Genomic DNA, 22,157 nt, shown 5'->3' with positions numbered 1-22,157 from the left:
AAACTATTGTACCTCAGAATCAGTGGAAGGTTAAGTTATTAAATTAAAATAAGCAAGCCCAAATTAAGTACAAACATGATAAACTTAAACTATTGTACCTCAAAATCAGTGGAAGGTTAAGTTATTAAATTAAAATAACTTGAAATGCATTTGTGAATATGTACAACTCTTTAGCAGCTGTTATTAACATTACAGAACTAAAAAGACCTTGGTGTGCTTGAACAGACAAAAAGCCTGTTGTGCACAAATTAGTGAGATTTAAAGCTATGCTACACATGGCAGAATGCTTGAACCATAGTTTAAATAGCTGAACATGGAAATAATTATATCATCATGTTACATCAGTGGTGCCACTTTCCCATGGAGGAGACATCATTCTTCTTGTGTAACACTGCAGACGATCACACAACAAAAATGCTTTGCTCTGTCATCTCAAAACATTGCATGGATATTTGCAGTTAAGGCATTATATAACCATAGCCAGTTACGCCAGTTTTCTCATAATAAATAATGTTAGAGGCAAAGCACGTTGAAATGAGTGATAAATAACAGAAAAAAAGAGATAATGTTGGATTTTAATGTTCAGCATAATTAAATGTATTCAGTAATAAAATTGTGTTTTGCAAAAAAACCCACAAAAAACCAGTTATTATTTGTAATATTAGATGCTGATAACACAGGAAATTTATTTTCAGAAAGCAATTTTGGCAATTTTGGTTATCTGCTGTGTCCTAGAAATAAACATCGGGCTGATTTCAGAAGTGCATAAATTTAATAAAAGACTTGAGCAGGAAATGATACATTAAAATGAAATTAAAAATATGTTCTGTCTAATTTGGCAGATATCACCCTTGAACTTGGAATCATATTCATTTTGTGGAGCATGATTCATAGAAGACATCTTTTAAGAGAGATAACTGTAATATGTGTACTTCAGACTAATATATGATCAGTGGACAGTTAGATTACAAATACTGGTATGCGTTCAGTCTGGTAGGTGATGGTTGATTAAGACATAAACTTTAAAGTTTGCTTTGTTTAATGATACCACTAGAACACATTGATTTATTAATCATCAGCTATTGGATGGCAAACATTTGGTAATTTGTACTCAGTCTTTAGCAGCAAGGGATCTTTTATAAAATTAAAAAGTTAGTTGGTCTTGTTTAATGACATCATTAAAGCACAAGGGAGGGGTGGGACGTAGCCCAGTGGTAAAGCGCTCGCTTAATGCCCAGTTGGTCTGGGATCAATCCCCATCGGTGGGCCCATTGGGCTATTTCTCGTTCCAGCCAGTGCACCACGACTGGTCTATCAAAGGCTGTGGTATGTGTTATCCTGTCTGTGGGATGATGCATATAAAAGATCCTTGCTGCTAATCGAAAAAAGCAGTCCATAAAGTGGCGACAGCAGGTTTCCTCTTTCAATATCTGTGGTCCTTAACCAAATGTCTGATGCTGTATAATCATAACATTTTGTATTAAGTGCGTCGTTAAATAAAACATTTCGTTCCTTCATAAGAGCACGTTGATTTATTAATCAGAGGATGTCAAACATTTGGTAATATTTTGACTTGTAGTCTTAAAGGAAATCCATCACATTATTCCATTAGTAGCAAGGGATCGTTTATATATACATTCCAATAGCCAAGACAGTACATACCTTGGCCTTTGATATACCAGTCATGGAGCACTGGTTGGGATGGAGAAAAACCCAGTCAAAGAATAGTTCCACTGAGGTTGTTTGACCCACCATCAAAGGAGTAAAACAATTTATTGCAAGGCTATGAGTTGGAATGTGTAGGTAATTTTTATTTACTTACCAACCACCCACAGAGTACAAAGATTTATTGCAAGGTTAAGAGCTGGAGAAGGGAGCTTGTAGGTAATTGTTTTATATACCCACCACCCATGGAGTAAAAGTATTTATTCCAGGGCTAAGAGTTGAAGGGGTTGGGGTAGGTACATTTTTATAGATCCACCATGAGTTATTCCATGGCTAAGAGCTGGAGGGGAAGGGAGGGTAGCTAATGTTTTGTATATACCCATCACCTATATATATGTATTTATAAGAGAAAGATGTGGGAGACACACTAGGCATAAAATAAAAACTGCCCTGATAGGATTTATTATTGTAATGTCTTCATTCACCTCGCCCAAGCTGGTGCGATTCCATGCCAAGTTTATTGCTAGTATTTCTCTGTACCGTGCTATCCTGTTTCCGAATTAATTGCGTTAATTGAATCAAGATGTGGAAATAATGTAGGCAAATTATGGATAATGTCAGATTTGCATTTCTGTCCAATGGTTCATGAAGGACTCTTTTTGTTCATTAATTGCAGCCGTAAATATTAATTAGGAAACGAGCATGGTTTTGAACTTTGCTGTTCTGAATTACATGTGTTCGGTGATGGCTATTACAAATATTCCATTACAAGTCATGCTGTTTGTGCAAGTCATGCTGTTTTTATGTGTGTGCGGTGTAATTTATCTGGAAGATAAATTGTGTAATTAAATGACTAAAATAGGTACATTTCATTTCATTTGATGGTTCGATCAAAGGGGCTATGTTGACTGTGATATTAAAATTGTGAAATTATAGAGAAGTGGTTCAAAAGATTGAGTAGCTATAGGTGGGGGAGCGGGACATAGCCCAGTGGTAACGCGCTCTCTTGATGTGCGGTCGGTGGCCCCATTGGGCTATTTCTTGTTCCAGTCAGTGCTTCACAACTGGTGTAACAAAGGTCGTGGTATGTAGCCCATGAAGTGTCGACAGCGGGTTTTCTCTATATATATCTGTGTGGTCCTTAACCATATGTTTGACACCATATTTTAACTGTAAATAAAATGTGTTGAGTGTGTTGTTAAATAAAACATTTCCTTCCTTCCTTCTTCTGAAGGTGGGTTTTTTTAATATTCATTTGTGTTGTTTATAAGTACATGATATAGACTTTGATGCTAAACAATCATGTAAATGTGATTGCACAAGCATAGCATTATCCAGTATAATAATTAACAAATAACAGCCATAGGTGACCCAAAGTATTCAGAATTTAGGTCACTTTGACATATTTGTTATGCAGTGTAAGACATAATGTCAAATTAAAGCATATTTGCAAGAAGTAATCTCACTGGATATTTTCTCAAATTTAGGATAGTAAAACCACCGATTTATAGCTGCAACTTTCCACATTTTAAAATGCATCATAACTTTTTAAAAAGGTATTTCATTTGTAATGATATCTTGAAGATGGATTGACCAATTCATTTTTTATTTTATTTTTTAAATGTCCACAGCAGTTGAATATGATTCAAGATTTTTTAATTTTTTTTAAAAAGAAGAAAAAAAGTACTATGGAGAATTAAAAAATCTATGCAATTGCCACAACATTGTCGATTGCCACCGACATTATTGCATAGGTTGAACACAGAATAATTTTAAGGTCAGAAAGAATCATGTTGTGATTTATTCATACATAAAAATTGAAATCCTGCTAATCATGCAATCTCTGACAGATCTGCTAATGGTTTGGCTTCCAGGCTCTCGTTAAGATTTCTTGATAATGTCATAGGACATCACCAGCTTGTAATGGTTATTGATGTTTGTAATGGTTAGTCTTGTTGAAAATAAAATATTTGTATTAAAAATTAGAATGGGGATAACACTAATGCATTTCCAATTTACCATTATATAGCAGTGGCTTTATTTTTGCAAATGTCTTTTAATAGATTCAACCGGCCTCGGTGGCGCAGTGGTTAAGCCATCGGACTACAGGCTGGTAGATACAGGGTGGTAATGGTTATTGATGTTTGTAATGGTTATTCTTATTGAAAATAAAATATTTGTATTAAAAATCAGAATGGGGATAACACTAATGCATTTCCAGTTTACCATTATATAGCAATGGTTTTATTGTTGCAAATGTCTTTTAATAGATTCAACCGGCCTCAGTGGCACAGTGGTTAAGCCATCAGACTACAGGCTGGTAGGTACAGGGTTCGCAGCCCGGTACCGGTTCCAACCCAGAGCGAGTTCTTAAGGGCTCAATGGGTAGGTGTAAGGCCACTATACACCCTCTTCTCTCTCACTAACCACTAAGCAACTGAAAACTAACCCACTGTCCTGGACAGACAGCCCAGATAGCTGAGGTGTGTGCCCAGGACAACATGCTTGAACCTTAATTGGATATAAGCATGAAAATAAGTTGAAATAAATTCAATTAATAGATTCACTGATGCATAATCAGTTAAATTAAAGATGTGACAGTAAAGCTACAGGTTTATGCCTGCAATTTGACAAAAACAACAACCCCAAAAAACCCAAAGTTATCTCCTAATTTTTTGTAATTAATTGAATGAATGTTTAACGACACCCCAGCACAAAAACACACATCGGCTGTTGGGTATCACAAATGGTAAGTAAGTAATTAATTGAAACAAGTTCTTGTGTCAAATTATTGCTGACTGTTAACTTATCTTATCTGTTCATACATATGTAACTTCCAACCTTTCAACTATCTGTTTATGGCATGGGGCCATGTTTACATCATCAGCAAGCAGCGCTGTCAACATCCATATCTATAAAATCTTACTTGTCAAATTATGCTGAGTCTTGCTTTAATTTTAAACTTCCAGGCTTAGTTGTTGACATTTTAATCTTATCTTCCCTCATTCCAAGATTCCGTATTTGAGCTGTTGAGTATTGGATGTATTTGAAGTTTCAACACTTAGCTTCTCCAAGTCTCATTCTTTCCCAATCTTACACATATTTAATTTTGTCCATCTCCATCCCAGAGCACATTAAAAATTAATAGACAGGAAAGGAATGTTTCTTTAATGACACTTGGTCCAATACTGACTTAAATTAAACAATTGAAGATAATTATGATGATAATAATGATAATTTTATACCATGTTTGTATGCAATTAGTAATAATGAGCTATTTGTGGCTAGCTGGACATAAAGTATGTTTTGGGAATTTTTAACATGTATTTAGAATGTGCACACTTCACCAACTTGAGTTCAGCTACACCATGCTATGATCATTTCATTTCAACTTATTTTCATGCTTATATCCAATTAAGGTTCAAGTACACTTTCCTGGGCACACCTCAGCTATCTGGGCTGGCTGTTCAGGACAGTAGGTTAGTTGTTAGTTATTAATGGTTAGTGAGAGAGGGTGTGTCGTCTTAAACCTATTCATTGAGTCGTTAAAACTCGTTCTGGGTGAAAGCCGGTACCGGGCTGTGAACCCTATACCTACTAGCCTTATGTCCGATGGCTTAACCACGATACCACCGAGGCCAGTATGCTATGATCAACTGGCCCCTGTTATTTGTATACTGGCTGGTCAGCCTAAGAACTGGTGACATGTCCGCATTGCCACTGAGGTGGGCCATTTCAATACAGTAGTCCCTCGATTCATCCGAGCTTTGGGGATGGATTAGGGACATTACTGGTGTAAAGCCAGAGGCAGACTTTGTAGGTATTGTATTCAGTTGTTGATTTTTACATCGCTTATCACTTTAGATTTGAAGAAGCTACTTTCATTGCTGAATAAATAGTTGAGTTTGGTTTATTCTTTTGTTTATGGAACAGTAGAATGATAGATATTTTAAAGTCTGTTCTGGTCACTGCAATCTGTATAAAAGGTGGCCAGAGCTAGGTTATATGACAAGGCAATTTTTCTCTCAGGTCGCAAAAAAAAAAAAGAGAAGAAGTTTGTTTTGTTTAATGGCACCACTAGAGCACATTGATTATCAGCTTTTGGATGTAAAACATTTGGTAATTCTGACTCATAGTCATCAGAGGAAACCCGCAACATTTTTTCTAATGCAGCAAGGGATCTTTTATATGCACTTTCCCACAGACAGGAAAACACATACCACAGCCTTTGTCCAGTTGTGGTGCACTGGTTGGAATGAGAAAAAATTCAAATCATTTGAATGGATCCACCAAGGTAGTTAGATCCTGTAACACGAGCATCTCAAGCAAGCAATCGACCGACTGAGCTGAATCCCATCCTCTCAGGTCACAAAGTACATGTACTTGCCATGGGTGGGATCTTGCTCAGTTGGTAGAGCTCTCGCCTGAGGTGCTTGGTTCAAAGGATCGAATCCCCTCAGTGGAACCATTGTCTGATTGGGTTCCCCCCCACACCATATCAACCAATGTCCCACGACTAGTATAATATAGTATATAGTATTGTACTGCCATTTTTAATATAGGGGAACCAGCCTCGGTGGTGTCGTGGTTAAGCCATCGGACATAAGGCTGGTAGGTACTGGGTTAGTAGCCTGGTACCAGCTCAGTGGGTAGGTGTAAGACCACTACACCATCTTCTCTCTCACTAACCACTAACCCACTGTCTTGGACAGATAGCCCAGATAACTGAGGTGTGTGCCCAAGACAGCATACTTGATATATTTATTGGATATGAGCATGAAATGAATAAAGATTGTGGTATGTGCTGTTCTGTCTGTGGGAAAGTGCATATAAAAGATCCTGTTATTACTAAAGGAAAAATGTAGCATGTTTCCTGTGACTATATGACAACATGAATGATATCCAACAGTAAACACAATAAACTGTTACAAAATCAATTGAAATAGCTGCTATGGATTACTAATTGAATGAAAGAAGAATTACGTCTTTTTTAACTCATGTACTTTAGTGACATTTAGTTACATAGCTTCACTAACTAGCTTTAGACAATTGAATCACTCACTGTATTATGTATTAAAACACATATAATTAGATTCTGGCTCTTCTTATGTAAGATATTGATTTTTATTAAGATGAAAGGTGTTTTTAAGACCAAGAAGCATGATGGGGGAATATGTTCAATTACTAATCAACATGAGGAGCATTGTACTGCCATTTTTAATATAGTGGAACCAGCCTCGGTGGTGTCGTGATTAAGCCACCGGATATAAGGCTGGTAGGTACTGGGTTCGCAGCCCAGTACCGGCTCCCACCCAGAGCGAGTTTGAACGATGTTTTAATGGATAGGTGTAAGACCACTACATCCTCTTCTTTCTCACTAACCACTAACAACAAACCCACTGTCCTGGACAGACAGCTCAGATAGCTGAGATGTGTGTCCAGGACAATGTGCTTGAACCGTAATTGGATATAAGCACGAAAGTAAGTTGAAATGAAATGAAAATATAGATGATGTCCTACTGCCAATCAACAAAGAGGGTATTCTATCAATCGACACACCTTGTCAGTATGGTGGGTGGGTGGGTGGGTGGGTGTGTGTGTCTTACAGACATTAACATATAGTACAGGCATGTCCACAAACATAGGGTTGAATTTACAAAGCTTGTTTTGTCTTAAGCACATGTAACGACATCTGCTTTTAAGAAAAACAATCTTCATAAATTCAGCCTTTATGTTATAATCCAGATAAAATAAATATTTTAAATTTATATTTGCTGCATTGATTATAAATGAATATTTTTCCTCTTTTGTTTTTTACAGTTGGAGGATGAGTCATTGCCACAGAAGACCAAGCTTCCTGTTGTTATTCTAGTAGAAGGGTCACTGTCAGCTATAAAACATGAAGTTCCTCTCATAGAGTCTGCTTTCAGGCAACTCGGAGCTGAGGTCAAGTTCAAGGTCAGACCAGGTGAGTGTCAAGGTCACGCTGATATTGCGATGCTCAGTAATCAGTTTAAGGTTTCCAACATGTTGTTAATGGACTCTTATCTTCAGCAGATCTTCCGAAGGAACTTTAAAGATGTGTGTGAACATTTGTCAAATGATTAACTTATGCTGATGTTACAGTGCTACTTACTACTACTATAAATATTTTGAATAATATTTATCACAGGTTCCATGGAGGCCCTCCCAAATAAATGATGATATTGCAGTAAAAGAATCAAGTCGGATAGGTTATATGAACACAGTCTGATTTGGCAGATTAATAACCTTTTAAACATTAATTAACTTACAAGATGCTGTTTTAAATTGTTGGGTTCTGTTCCTCAGATTTGAAATAGGTTTTAAACTTCAGCATTTGTTGTTATTCTATCCAGAACTGATATTGAAATTTTAAGGAGATACTGTTCTTTGATAATTATATTTTTCACACATCTACACTGTTTTTATATTGTTATTCATTATTTTTATATCATTATTTTTTGACACCCAATATGGTATTGTTAAACCATCCTTCCATCCATCCATCAATCCAATCATTCATTTAGGAGATAACCATATGGAGTTTTTAGATTTGTCTATTTGATCCCAGAAAAAGAATGTAATTAACCAATCACAATACAGAACACACTCGCCATCAGTTTACAATCATTCATCCATCCATTTGTCCAATCATTCATTTTTTCATTCATCCATCCATCCCATATTGTGATCCTTTACTTGCCTACACACACAGACATGGACACACAGACATAGATACACACAGACAGAGATACACACAGACAGAGATACACACAGACAGACACTCACACACTCGCACACACACACACACAGACTCATACACAGACACACTCTGACACACAGACACGCACAGACACACAGACACACACACACATGCACAGACACACACACACACACATACTCATACACAGACATAGACACGCACAGACACAAACACACATACTCATACACAGACACACACAGACTCATACACAGACATAGACACACTCAGACACACAAACACACACACAGACACAGACACACAAACACACTCAGACACACAGACACACACACACACAGACTCATACACACAAACACACACACACACACAGACGGACAGACTCATACACAGACACACAAACACACTCAGACACACACACACACACAGACACACTCAGACGCACAGACACACACACACACAGACACACCCACACAGACTCATACACAGACATACAAACACACTCAGACACACACACAGACAGACCTATACACTGCCTACAATGTGGGCTCACTCATGAAAGTCTTAATGGTAAATATGTCAGATAGATGACTTGTTTGTTTTAGATTCTGTCGTGTTGAGTCGGACAGTCCAGTCCATCAGTGAGGACAAGGACAAGAAAGCGTGGACGGTCCTCATGTGTCTGAGCAGTTTGTCGTCAGAGGCTTGTCACCAGACGTCCACACTCGATCTCAGACAGAGGTTTCAGAAGGTGCGTACAGTCCAACCTCCTAATATAACCACCTCTGCTAACCAGTAACCTGTCTTCCTCAAGTAACCACCTCTGTTAAGCAGTAACCTGTCTTCCTCAAGTAACCACCTCTGTTAACCAGTAACCTGTCTTCCTCGTGTAACCACCTCTGTTAACCAGTAACCTGTCTTCCTCGTGTAACCACCTCTGTTAAGCAGTAACCTGTCTTCCTCAAGTAACCACCTCTGTTAAGCAGTAACCTGTCTTCCTCAAGTAACCACCTCTGTTAAGCAGTAACCTGTCTTCCTCAAGTAACCACCTCTGTTAAGCAGTAACCTGTCTTCCTCAAGTAACCACCTCTGTTAAGCAGTAACCTGTCTTCCTCAAGTAACCACCTCTGTTAAGCAGTAACCTGTCTTCCTCAAGTAACCACCTCTGTGAAGCAGTAACCTGTCTTCCTCAAGTAACCACCTCTGTTAAGCAGTAACCTGTCTTCCTCAAGTAACCACCTCTGTCAAGCAGTAACCTGTCTTCCTCAAGTAACCACCTCTGTTAAGCAGTAACCTGTCTTCCTCAAGTAACCACCTCTGTTAAGCAGTAACCTGTCTTCCTCAAGTAACCACCTCTGTTAACCAGTAACCTGTCTTCCTCGTGTAACCATCTCTGTTGAGAAGTAAAAGAAATATATCTGCCTGGTCACCCTGACCATTGTACTAACATAAAGAGGAAATCTCACCCTAACCCTGACCCTGACCCTGACCCTGACCCTGACCCTAATCCTGACCCTGGCCTTGATACTAAAATGTCTTAATCTGGATAACAATGTTTATTCATATAAGTATTCTTACCATGCAAACAACTATAAAGGGTTCCAAACAAATCACTATGCATTTTTACATGCATTACAACTAATATTGTGGGTGGAATGAAAGAAATACATGGTGAAAAGGTTTCAGACCAGCTCATTTTGCCCAGATGTCTTAATTTTCACACACGTGAAGATCCAGTTGGGGTCAGTTGATGCCTTAAACATCTGCACTTACACTTACAATCATGTGGAATAAATAGAAAAGCTGCTGACAGTGACTTATGACAGTAAAAGAATAATTTTACCAATGGCAAAATCAATTAATGGCATGCTCTTCTGTCACTAAATTGTAAAGCTTACATTAGCCAGGAAATGGAGCATTCTTACTGCTAAAGTACTGCTAAAGTACTGCTAAAGTACTGCTAAAGTACTGCTAAATTAATTCCCCTACTGAGCCAATAGATATTGATAAAAGTCAAACTTGATCTGTAAATCTACATATAAAGCTATGCACTGCGGAAGATTCTTTTTTCAGAAAGCTATATCTTGGACAGACACATGAACAGACAGATTCAAAACATAATATATCATGCTGAATAGGGCAAGGAGATCTTTAATTTATGCTGATTGGAGACAGAAATATATGTGAACTTTTGAAGAATATCATCATTAATAATAAAAACACTGATCCTGACTTGTTATTTTTTTAGAAGTCATTTACTGTTAAAAAAGGAACGTGAATGAAATATAGCATGAACACTTTAAAACATTAATGGAGATTGAATTTGTTGAGTTCATCCGTTTTTGTGCCGATATGTCAAAGGCAGAGACAATTAACCGTCTTAAAATAGTGTATAATAATAAAAATCCATTTGATTTCATCAGCTTGTAGGTGAAAAAAAAGTAACAATTTGTGTAGGAAATGAAGTCTGAGAAAATGTCTATTTTTTTCCATGCCTGAAAAGCAGTGGTTGAGTAAATTTAAAATCAGACTATTAACTCTTTCACCACTAAGTATTTATTGCACTATAGTTCCCTGCACCCTGAGTTTATATTGCAAATTTAGGGTCACATTAGGTAATGGATAAAACCAGTTAATCTATCAGTAATTTTGATTACAAACTATACATTTCCAGAAAGGGGAGTGGATAGACTGTCTAAATATAAAATAATATTTTTAAAATGATATACCATACAGGTGAAAACCAGGTAAATACAGGTAAAATTTGCATATCTTTCATGTATTTGATAAATGAAACATGGTAATAATGTGAAAATAAAGTCAAGATTGATCAATAAGTTATGTATTTAATTAATTTGAATTTCACAAAGTATATACAAGTTGACTTACAATGCCAGTGGAGCCACAGTGATTACAGGTATTGAACAACCCGAATGAAAGTTTGGTTCGCTTTCTCATGGCATTCATGTTTGTAAATTCCACAATTTTTTCAAACATTGCATTGGTATAAAACAAAGAAAAATACTGAGTGGCCTTAGTGTCAATGTCAAACAATTTTACGGGGCCCAGATTTTTAGCAAAAGTTGATCGGCACCTAATTAAATATGGCTCACGTGTCCAGGTAAATTCAGGTGCATGATAAAACAATGGCAAGTCATCTTGCAGGTCGTCATCGGCATCGTTTTCTTCTAAGTTTGCACGCTGAATGATGTTTTGTTCAAGCTCGCCAATTTCGATTAAATCAAACGCACCAAAGTCCATGTTATTCCACATTTCATCGTCTGAAAACTCATCGTCGGAATCTCCGTCATTGCTCACAACAGGTGAATTATCTCCGTTGGAATTCATTTCAAAATACAGATAAAATATTGATATAAACTTGCAAAAACTATTTGAAAACAATGTAAAACCTGGACGCAGCCATAAACAAACTTCACACGTGGTTTATGCTCGCGCGAGATTTTAGCTAATTATAATAACGACGCGTCACTCGGCGCCAAATATGAACAGGTGTTACAAGCCGCTATACCGGCCTGTCGTGCTGAGCGGAGTTGTTATTTGTAAGCCGGTATACCGGCCTGTAGGGGTGAAAGAGTTAAAGGGACTGTCCTGAGTTTGGTTTCATTGTGACATGTTTACAACTAACGGATGCTTTTTGATGACTTAAATTACATATTAAAGGTATTTTCTTGTTTAGAAAATATCAATTTCTGTATAAACGAGGTATTTTTTGTTGTCCTAATTAATATAGTAGCCCAAATTGGATCAAATATATGTTAGTAAATAATAACAATGCATGACCACAAACACATTAGATATACAGACAATTGCATTCTAAATAAGAAAATGTATTTAATATGTGATTTTAGTTTGCAAAAAGACTGTTAATCAAAAACATCTTACAATGGCTGCAAACTCAGGACAGTCCCTTTAAAAAAATGTATGCATGTGTTAGTGAAAATTAACAATAAAATATCTTTCATTATCATGCACTCCATTATATTAAATCAGTTTTTGAAAAAATATGTCCATTTTCGCTTCCCTATATATACACCTCGTCATAAATATCACACCACACATTTTAAAGTAAAATTAGAAAATATAAGTTTCGGTTTTTTAAACTACAAGTATATATTTAATATACTACAACATCTGTGAACATAATATCACAAACACACCCTGTTCCGAGCTGCACGTGCATGCTCAGTCGAGCATGATTGATCCGGGGGTCGGTTTGCTAACAATGCAGTATGCACATAGCCTCTTTTGGTGTATGTTATGTTGGCAGACACAGCTAAAATTTGATTTTAGGCATAAATTAAGCTTTATTTTGACCAACCAGTGAAATGCCCAAGCGTCCAGTGCCTCTGAACCAAAGATGGCAAATTATTGGTATGCACCAGACTGGTATGTCATGTCATGCTATTGGAACACAATTGAACATTAATCACACTGTCATCAGCAGGCTAATACGTAAACATACTGCTTTTGGTGAAGTGAAGGATGCACCGAGGTCTGGACGTCCCAGAAAAACCAATGACAGGGAAGACCGTGCTCTCGTACGCCAAGCCAGACGAAGCCCAAAGTCTACTTGTACACAGCTGCGACATGGATGGCATCCATACAACAGAGTGTCCATCAGCACCATCAGACGACGCCTAAATTCTGCAGGATTGAGAGCAAGACGACCAATCAGACGTCCACTCCTCACAAAGCAGCACCGCCATGCCCGTTTAGCCTGGTGCCAAGCACGTAATCACTGGAACCTGAGAACATGGAGAAGGATCCACTGGTCCGATGAAAGCAGATTTTTGCTGCATCATACAGACGGGAGGGCACGAGTTTGGAGGCAGAGAGGCACAGCATATGATCAGAGGAACATTCAAGCTGAGGTTCCATTTGGGGGTGGATCCGTAATGGTGTGGGGGTGTTGTTCCTATGATTGTAAACTTGACCTCATCACAGTTCCCGGAACACTGAATGGACAGATGTACCAGAACTTGATCCTGGACGGTGCTGTTGTGCCTCATTTCGATAACCATGCTCTCGCCACACGTCCAGTCTTCATGGACAATAATGCCAGACCACATCGTGCTCGAGCTGTTGTTCAGCATCTCCAACACAACGCCATTGAGACACTACCATGGCCTGCCAGAAGTCCAGACCTAAATCCTATTGAGCATTTGTGGGACATTTTGGGACGTAGGGTGAGAGCAAGGGATCCTCCAGTTCAGAACCTTCAGGAATTGACCCATGCATTGCATGATGAGTGGCAGCAGATCCCTCAACAGAGCATCAGACGTCTGGTGACAAGCATGAGAAGGTGTGTAGAACATGTTATCCAAGTGCGAGGCGGTTACACCAGATACTGAGTTAGCCAGTCATTGTGGACCTTACTAGTGTGTTTGACATTAATGAAATGTGAACTGTGTTGTGTGTCTGTTGTAACGACCCCGGCAGCCATACTTATTTCACCGTATTTTACAGTGATTTTAGTGAACTTTACTTTGCTACAATTAAACCCTCATTTAGTGCTCAAATTCGGTCTTGTGTTGTAAATTTTCTGACTGAACGCTCACATGAGGCCATATAAACAGTTTAATGTGCTTTTCTAAGCACCATTTTTATGAGGCTGAAGATCCAGTTTTACTTAGTGAACAAAATTGGGTGGTGCGATATTTATGACGAGGTGTATATATCGACAGCAATGCTTATGTAAATTGAAAATCAGACTATTTAAAGAAATAATATGATCAAGGTCGTGAAATTTATGTGCTTTTTAAACATAGATAATCTTTTATTAACATTTTAACTGTATTGTCTGGCAGTCATCAGAACTGTTTCATTATTTGTTATTTCAAAGTGTAAAATATAAAAGAACTGATATTTGAGATTTAAATCTCTCTAAATAGATGCATTTTCCTATAATCTTTTTCCTGTGAATTGTTTTTCCTGTAAACCAATTTCATGTGAATTTTCTATGGCTTTTGAAAATATAACAGTAAAAACTAAATGTATTTCCTGTGTTTCTTTTCACCTCAAACTGTATTCCCTGTAGATTTTTCAGACCTTTTGATATATTTGATCTGTTAATCCTAAATTGGTCCAAAACTGTAAAAACAAATGTGTAATTTGAAGAGGATGTTTTGTCTTTTTCACATGGCTGTGATTTAGACAAAGTCCACAGTAGAGGATTACTAAGGTAATAGATATCTCCCCGCACAGAGCTGTATCCATGTCACTGCTGTGTATTCTTTTCTCACAGTAGAGATTATGGATTTCTGTAACACACCGAATCTCAGAACAAAGCAAAGACATGCATACAGATGACAATTCCCCACGAGGAAATGAAACCAAGATTCATAACTTTATTAATGATATTTTGGCTCATCTTAAAATTAATGTTATTTATCTTCTGACATATTATTTTGATACATAATTGAGAGAAAGAAAAAGAAGAAACCTGCTGCCAACAATAGGTTATTCCTACCTATAAAACAGTAAGATATCTTATATATACACATTCCAATAATCATGAAGGAAATGTTCTATTTAACAACACACTCGACACATTTTATTTACGGTTATATGGCATCGGGCATATGGTTAAAGACGACACAGATATTGAGGGAGGAAACCTGCTGTCACCATTTCATGGGCTTCTCTTTTTATTTAGTAGCAAGGGATCTTTTATGTGAACCATCCCATAGACAGGATAGCACATGTACCACAGCTTTTAATGTACCAGTCGTGTTGCACTGGCTTCAATAATCATGAGTGCAAATACAACAGCCTTTGATGTATCAGTTGTGTTGCACAAACCCAATAAAATCAACAACACCCCCACCCCCCACCCCCCCAAAATCACTTTGGGTATATGTGCCTCTTTCCACGTCTTTGATTGGTACCCCCCATTCCATCCAGTGAACCACGACTGGTATATCAAAGGTCATGGTAGGTCTGTGGAAAAGTACTAAAAAAAAAATGTAGCAGGTTTCCTATGAAGATTACGAGTCAAAATTACCAAATATTTGTTTCATATACAACAGCTGATGAATCATTTTACATCAATGTGCTTTAATGGTGTCGTTAAACAAAACACTTTTAACTTTCTATGCCTTTCACACTTATCTCCCCATTTTAGTAATGGTGGAGTTATTTTGTGTTTGGCAGGATAAAATAAAAACTAAAGACGACTTGCTGCGAGCTAAGTGATAACAATCAGGACTTGCATTAAAATGTTGTTATTTGAAAGATCTGAAATGTTTCCTCACCTTCAGGGTGAATTAAATTATTGTTTTTCTTTTTCTTCTCAAAACCGTGTCAACAGCAATGAGCTGATAAACAATTAAATTTCTGTTTGTCTTGTGGTCTGAATGGCCTGAAGTCTTTCAGCATTTTGTTGATTTACAGTCATCTGCCCACTGGGACATAGACAACTTAAACAGTTCTCCATTACTGGGTCTGCTGAGATATCCCGATAGATTAATTCCACTCACTTTTGATTTTTAGACAGTTCCAATTATATTTGTCGATATGGAATGGGTTTTTTTCTTCTTTTTGAGAACGCCAATAAGGAAGTGAGATGTGGCTCAGTGTTAGAGCACTTATTCGAGGAGCATTGTGTCTTTGTCACAGTTATCATATAGTAGAGTGCTTTCAACTTTTTATGTTTTGCAAAGTTAATAATTGTTCATTGATATAGAAAGTCTCTTAATGAATAAAGAGATTTTTTTTCTAGCAGTGGAAAAAATTAACTCTTACACTATTAGATAGTTATAAGCTTCCATTTCATAACAAGTTTATGTCCTGAGTGAAATAATGAGTTTAATATTTGATTTGTTACCCCAAGTATGGCATTTTATAAATTTTAGCATAACAAAATTATTTTAAAGCATGGACAAAAGTGACAGTTTGTGATGTCATGAGGACATTTAACCATGAGTGATGTCTGTATTACAAATATGATACGATTCAAAATATTATGATTAAAACGAATAAATAACATGTATTACAATTCATCCTGTCTGTACCAATACACTTGGTATTTTCATAAAAATCTGTTGTTAAGCGGAAAGACTGGTGTAAGTTCAGCCAGCTGTTGTCATTATAAAGGATTTCTAGACCAATTGTTACACTGTATATTAAACCAGATGACTACTTAGGGAACCAGTCAGAATAGTTTGCAAACATTTAGTGGAAAATGGCCTGCTAAATGTAGGCCTGGGGCCTATTCATTAAACTCTCACAACTTTGCGATCTCACAGTGCAATGCTAAAAGACGTGCAAAGAGGATGCTTTGTTGTCTAACAGAGCCTAAGAGAAATTTGTGAATTGGGCTCCTCATATCTTGGCTTCAACTGGCTCTCTCAACTAAAGCACTCGCTTGATGGGCGGTCTATTTAGGATCCCGTCGGTGGCCCCATTGGGCTATTTCTCATTCCAGCCAGTGCTCTACAACTGGTATAACAAAGGCCGTGGTATGTACTATCCTGTCTGTGGGATGGTGCATATAAATGATCCCTTGCTGCTAATTGAAAAGAGTAGCCCATGAAGTGGCGACAACGGGTTTCCTCTCTCTATATCTGTGTGGTCCTTTACCATATGTCTGATGCCATATAACTGTAAATACAATGTGTTGAGTGCATCGTTAAATAAAACATTCCTTCCTTCCTCTCAACTTTGACATTATTGATTAAACTTTAGTATGCTGAAGTGTATCCAGGACTCTGAGAACTGAAAATCTGCGCAAAAACTAATTCAGGTGACCCATTTCGGTTTTAGGTAACCTGTCATGAACATGTAAATAATGTCATAAATTCAATGCGTGAAAAAAAAAAAATGGATTGCACAAACGACAGAGGAATGAAACTATCGCACCCGCAATTTTCAGAGGTCTGGGTGTATCATGTTTTTTGTTCATCTTGTAAAAATAAGCGTTCCTCAAAATACTGTTGTAAACAATATATTTTGATAATTTAATATACAGTACTAATATTTTAATATAATTTTAATATTTTATTTGTTACCTAAGAATGGCAAATTCTCATGACACTCATTCCTAGTAGCCATCAAGATATTTTGGGGGTAATACTGTAAATCAGAAAATGTTGGCGAGCATAAAATATTCACGAATTTAGCGAGCCATACAAAACGCTAACATTTCATGACGCTAAATATAAACTAAAGTCAGATTAAAACAAAAATCAAACAAGTCTTAAAAACGTATACATATTTAATAACGATTTGAATTAATTAAGTTGAATTTCAGAACCAAGGCAAATAAAAAGTCGTCACATATCCTATGTGCACTACCGTTCGTGGCACAATAATTAAAACTATTGTCACATCCGGTGCAGTGTCGCAACAAAGCAAAACGAAATGTCAGTATTATGAATACAGGCTTATAGTTTCAATGTTTGTAACTTTTAGCAATAAAGACACATAATTGTGGTTAAAAATAAATTGTTTTCTTTATTTGACAAAGTGAGAAAAGTACCAGAGCATTGATTACTAGTACGTCTCAGTGGAAAAACAGCTTACGACCCCTGTACGCACAATAGACTACTCCGAAAACACGTTTTCATTGGACTGATTATGTGTGGTGGTTTCGTTGGCGATTAACTGGACAAACAACAGGCTATAGATTAGGCAATAAATACAGACAACAATACTAATTATTTTAGACGTATAACACTGTAATGTTTTTATTAAAATTAAGTTGGAGACAAGGAGCGTCACTTGGACGTTTGAGGCTATATTTCAAACCGGAAATAGTGCGCATTGCACAACATCAAAAATTATCGAGTGTTCTTGTCACCAGTCAGTCTAAAAAACAAACAAAAAACGGCCTACGGTTTTTTTAATGTTTGATATGCCGACCTCGCTAACGTTTTATGTTGCTAATATGTCACTGATACGGATTTCACTAAATTTTAAGGTCACTAGGGTGTATACTACCAAATCAAATCCCATAGACGACAATAGTAACATATGCGGCTAAAACTCCTACCTGCAACGTATCAACCGACATAAATGCCACGGATATAAATACTACCACCCCTTACACTTAAAGTGAATCATAAAAAAATGGGGGTCAAGCTGCTCGTTTCTGAGATAACGGGTAGTGTCTATGACTACCCTAGTTTCGCACAAAATTTGAGTACTTTTTTTTACAGGTACCCCATACATGTTTCAAGCACAAGGCTACTTGACACATTGGTACTAGATGAAATAAAATTGCACATTTATTTTACCCAGATGAAACTATTATTTTTTACAACCAACACACTCACATTTATAACCAATCACAGGACTTGTGGTGTTCACTTCTCTATCAAAAGTTCGGTGCACCTCGAACTTTGACCCAGCCGGAAGTTATTTGGTATAGTACTACCTATACTGATAACATACATTTTTCAAAAAGTGTCCAGCTATGTGTCTTTATGACAACCAGGATCTGGTGTATTCTGACATAAACTGACAACCTCACTGAAACTGTTGTTTCTACAGTACAACCTAATATAATGTACACCTCAAAAAGCATATATATTGCATATAGTTTTGTAGAAATGCAATATGTCATATTAAACAACAAAATGTTTTAAAATAAAACTCCTGAAGATATTTACTTTCAGTTGGGTGTGTGTACTCAGGTATATATGTAGAGACAACAAAGATAGTCAGAGTACCTCTACCCCTTTAAAGAATGCCATTAAAACACATGCACTTGATTGACCCCTAGATTATGAAGACCTTAACAGGCACATCAAAGAAATATCAGTATTAAAAAAATACACTGTCTGAGGAAGGAAACACAAACATGACTGTACCTGTATGAAGTAATGACTTAATGTCCTGAACATTAGTGTTGGGAGGAAATCCTGTATGCTGGGTGTGGGTGTCTTCAAGTTACCAGGTGTGGGAATTTCAAATCCATCGGCCATGCTGATTTTCATAATGAACCATCAAAACCATTGGCAGCCACCAATATTCCTGACTATATTTTATTTATAGCCTACTGTAGTTGGAGGTTTTAATAGTTGTGATATCTGGAATAATCATGCAGCTTTAAACACATTTATTTTTGATTAATTACTGAAAAAAAACTATTTTTAAATGACAAAATTACCCGAACATCTATTTTCTTGCATTATTTTCTAATCCGGATGAATACAATATGTACATTAGATGTATTCCTACAATCTGTAATCCAGCATTTTATTTAGCTAGTAACATTAGGTAATACAGCTTTAACAATAAAATAAATTATCAACTTAATCCAAGGCAGATAATCAAATCTGAAAAAATTGGTTCTGAATCTAGTATAAACTCAAAATGCTTTTCATGAGAGCTAACTAAGTGATTATTAAGAAACAAAATGATCTGGAGATCTAAGTATATGTTTAACAACCTTATTGTTATGTACAAATAAGAACAGAAGGCACAATAGTGACAACAAATTTAATTATGTTTTTTGGTAAAGTTTTTCTTCAAATTTACTTTAAATTTTGCATAAAACTACAAATTTGTCTAAAATATAACTTAGCACCCTATAAATATGTCAAAATGACAATAAAAATCAACTTCTTTACAAATTTGAATTTTCAGAATTTCATACATAAAAAAAATTAACAATGTTAATGGAAACTAAAGACATTAACCCACTATTGGCACATGCTATTTTTAATATAAAAATAAATTGCTATTAAAATCTTAGTTCAGGTTGCCTATATATAATACCATATTTAAGAGCAGTTGTATATGGCAAGTCAAATACCATGTAAAAAGAAATTATTGAAATCTTTACAGTATGAATTATAGGCCAAAACCAACTTTTCTTCAGTGCTAACTTTGATTCAAACTCCATTCAGAGCCATGTACAGAGATTATTGTCAAGGTCAAGGTCATTGTGAACTTGCATGATCGAGTGATGGCTAATTAATCAACCAGTATAGTTTAATTAAATAAAATGACAAAATCATAATATTTTTTATTATGCACTGAATATGTGCTATAGGGTGTATACTACCAAATCAAATCCCATAGACGACAATAGTAACATATGCGGCTAAAACTCCTACCTGCAACGTATCAACCGACATAAATGCCACGGATATAAATACTACCACCCCTTACACTTAAAGTGAATCAGAAAAAAATGGGGGTCAAGCTGCTCGTTTCTGAGATAACGGGTAGCGTCTATGACTACCCTAGTTTCGCACAAAATTTGAGTACTTTTTTTTACAGGTACCCCATACATGTTTCAAGCACAAGGCTACTTGACACATTGGTACTAGATGAAATAAAATTGCACATTTATTTTACCCAGATGAAACTATTATTTTTTACAACCAACACACTCACATTTATAACCAATCACAGGACTTGTGGTGTTCACTTCTCTATCAAAAGTTCGGTGCACCTCGAACTTTGACCCAGCCGGAAGTTATTTGGTATAGTACTACCACTAATATTTTCTGATTTACAGTAATATAGGTTTTGACATTGTATGTATTTGAAACAGTTTGGTTTAGTTATGTTAATTATGTAACACTCCAGCATAGCTGACACAACCCTAGTAGTCAGTCCAGACATCTTCAACAACACACACTTCTAAGTGTTTGGTAATTAGAGTTTTGAGTTTTCTCATGTCTTCGTGGCATGGTAAATGTTTGTGTTGCATCCCAAGGCTTTTGTTTTATGTTTCAGCGGAATATCATTCCCCAGTTGCAGAGCTTGCTGTTTGAGCCAGAGTTACTGTGCGAGAAAGACAAGGAAGGCCCAGGTATTATGAAAAACACAAAACCCCCACAAACATCATTTTAATATTGATTATAGGACTTTATACCAACCTCAGTGATGTAATTGTTAAGCAGTCGGCCACGATGAGTTTTATTTTAGACAGACAGCCGAGATAGCTGAAGTGTGTGTGCCCACAACAGCATGCTTGAACCTAAAGTGGATATAAGAGAAAACAATCAAACTGAAAAAAAGAAAAGAAAAAAGAGCACATTGATTTATTAATCATTGGCTATTGGATGTCATACATTTGGTAATTTTGACATATAGTCTTAGAAAGGAAACCTGCTACATTTTTCCACCAGTAGCAAAGCATCTTTTATATGCACCATCCCACAGACAGGATAGCACATACCACGACCTTTGATATACCAGTCGTGGTGCATTGGCTGGAACGAGAAATAGATCAAACAAATAAAATGGCTTAAAATTAAATTGGTGTATATCTTACAATTCTTAAACTATCTGTGGGAAAATACATTATAAAGATGCCTCATTTTTAACTAACAAAACTCTAAAAGTAAAAATAAAACAAGTATCAGTTTTATCATTTATGTGATACCTAATAGCCATACAGTTTGGACAATGTGCTGGGGTGTCACTAAACAAACATTCCACTGCAACCAAATATACAGAATTCCAAAAGAAATCTAATTGTTAACTAACATTAACTTATGTTTACAGGTTGATATACCGTTTACCATTGTACAGGGGTGGAAATTTCTAATCAAGTAAACCATAGCCCAGTGGTAAAGCGTTCACTTGATGTGCGGTCAGTCTGGAATCAATCCCCATCAGTGGGCCCATTGGGCTATTTCTCGCTCCAGCCAGTGCACCACGACTGGTACATCAAAGGCTGTGGTATGTGCTATCCTGTCTATGGGATAGTGCATATAAAAGATCCCTTGCTGCTAATCGAAAAGAGTAGCCCATGAAGTGGCGACAGCAGGTT

General features: G+C 36.6%; 1 protein-coding gene across 1 annotated transcript in view; it reads left to right on the top strand.

Moving 5' to 3' along the window:
* Nucleotides 1-21,359, top strand: part of LOC121390502 — a 47,949-nt gene extending 26,590 nt beyond the window's left edge. The window contains exons 2-4 of the mRNA XM_041522336.1: nt 7,486-7,633; nt 9,010-9,155; nt 21,116-21,359. Coding sequence (XP_041378270.1) covers nt 7,486-7,633; nt 9,010-9,155; nt 21,116-21,232 — 411 coding nt within the window. The 3' untranslated portion in view covers nt 21,233-21,359. The remainder of the gene's footprint in view (nt 1-7,485; nt 7,634-9,009; nt 9,156-21,115) is intronic.
* Nucleotides 21,360-22,157: the final 798 nt, after the last annotated feature.

Source organism: Gigantopelta aegis, chromosome 3 (assembly GCF_016097555.1).
Source record: "Gigantopelta aegis isolate Gae_Host chromosome 3, Gae_host_genome, whole genome shotgun sequence".
In the NCBI taxonomy this organism is placed as follows: Eukaryota; Metazoa; Mollusca; class Gastropoda; order Neomphalida; family Peltospiridae; genus Gigantopelta; species Gigantopelta aegis.
Note: the sequence above shows the minus strand (reverse complement) of the source record. Positions and strands in the feature narration are given on the sequence as shown.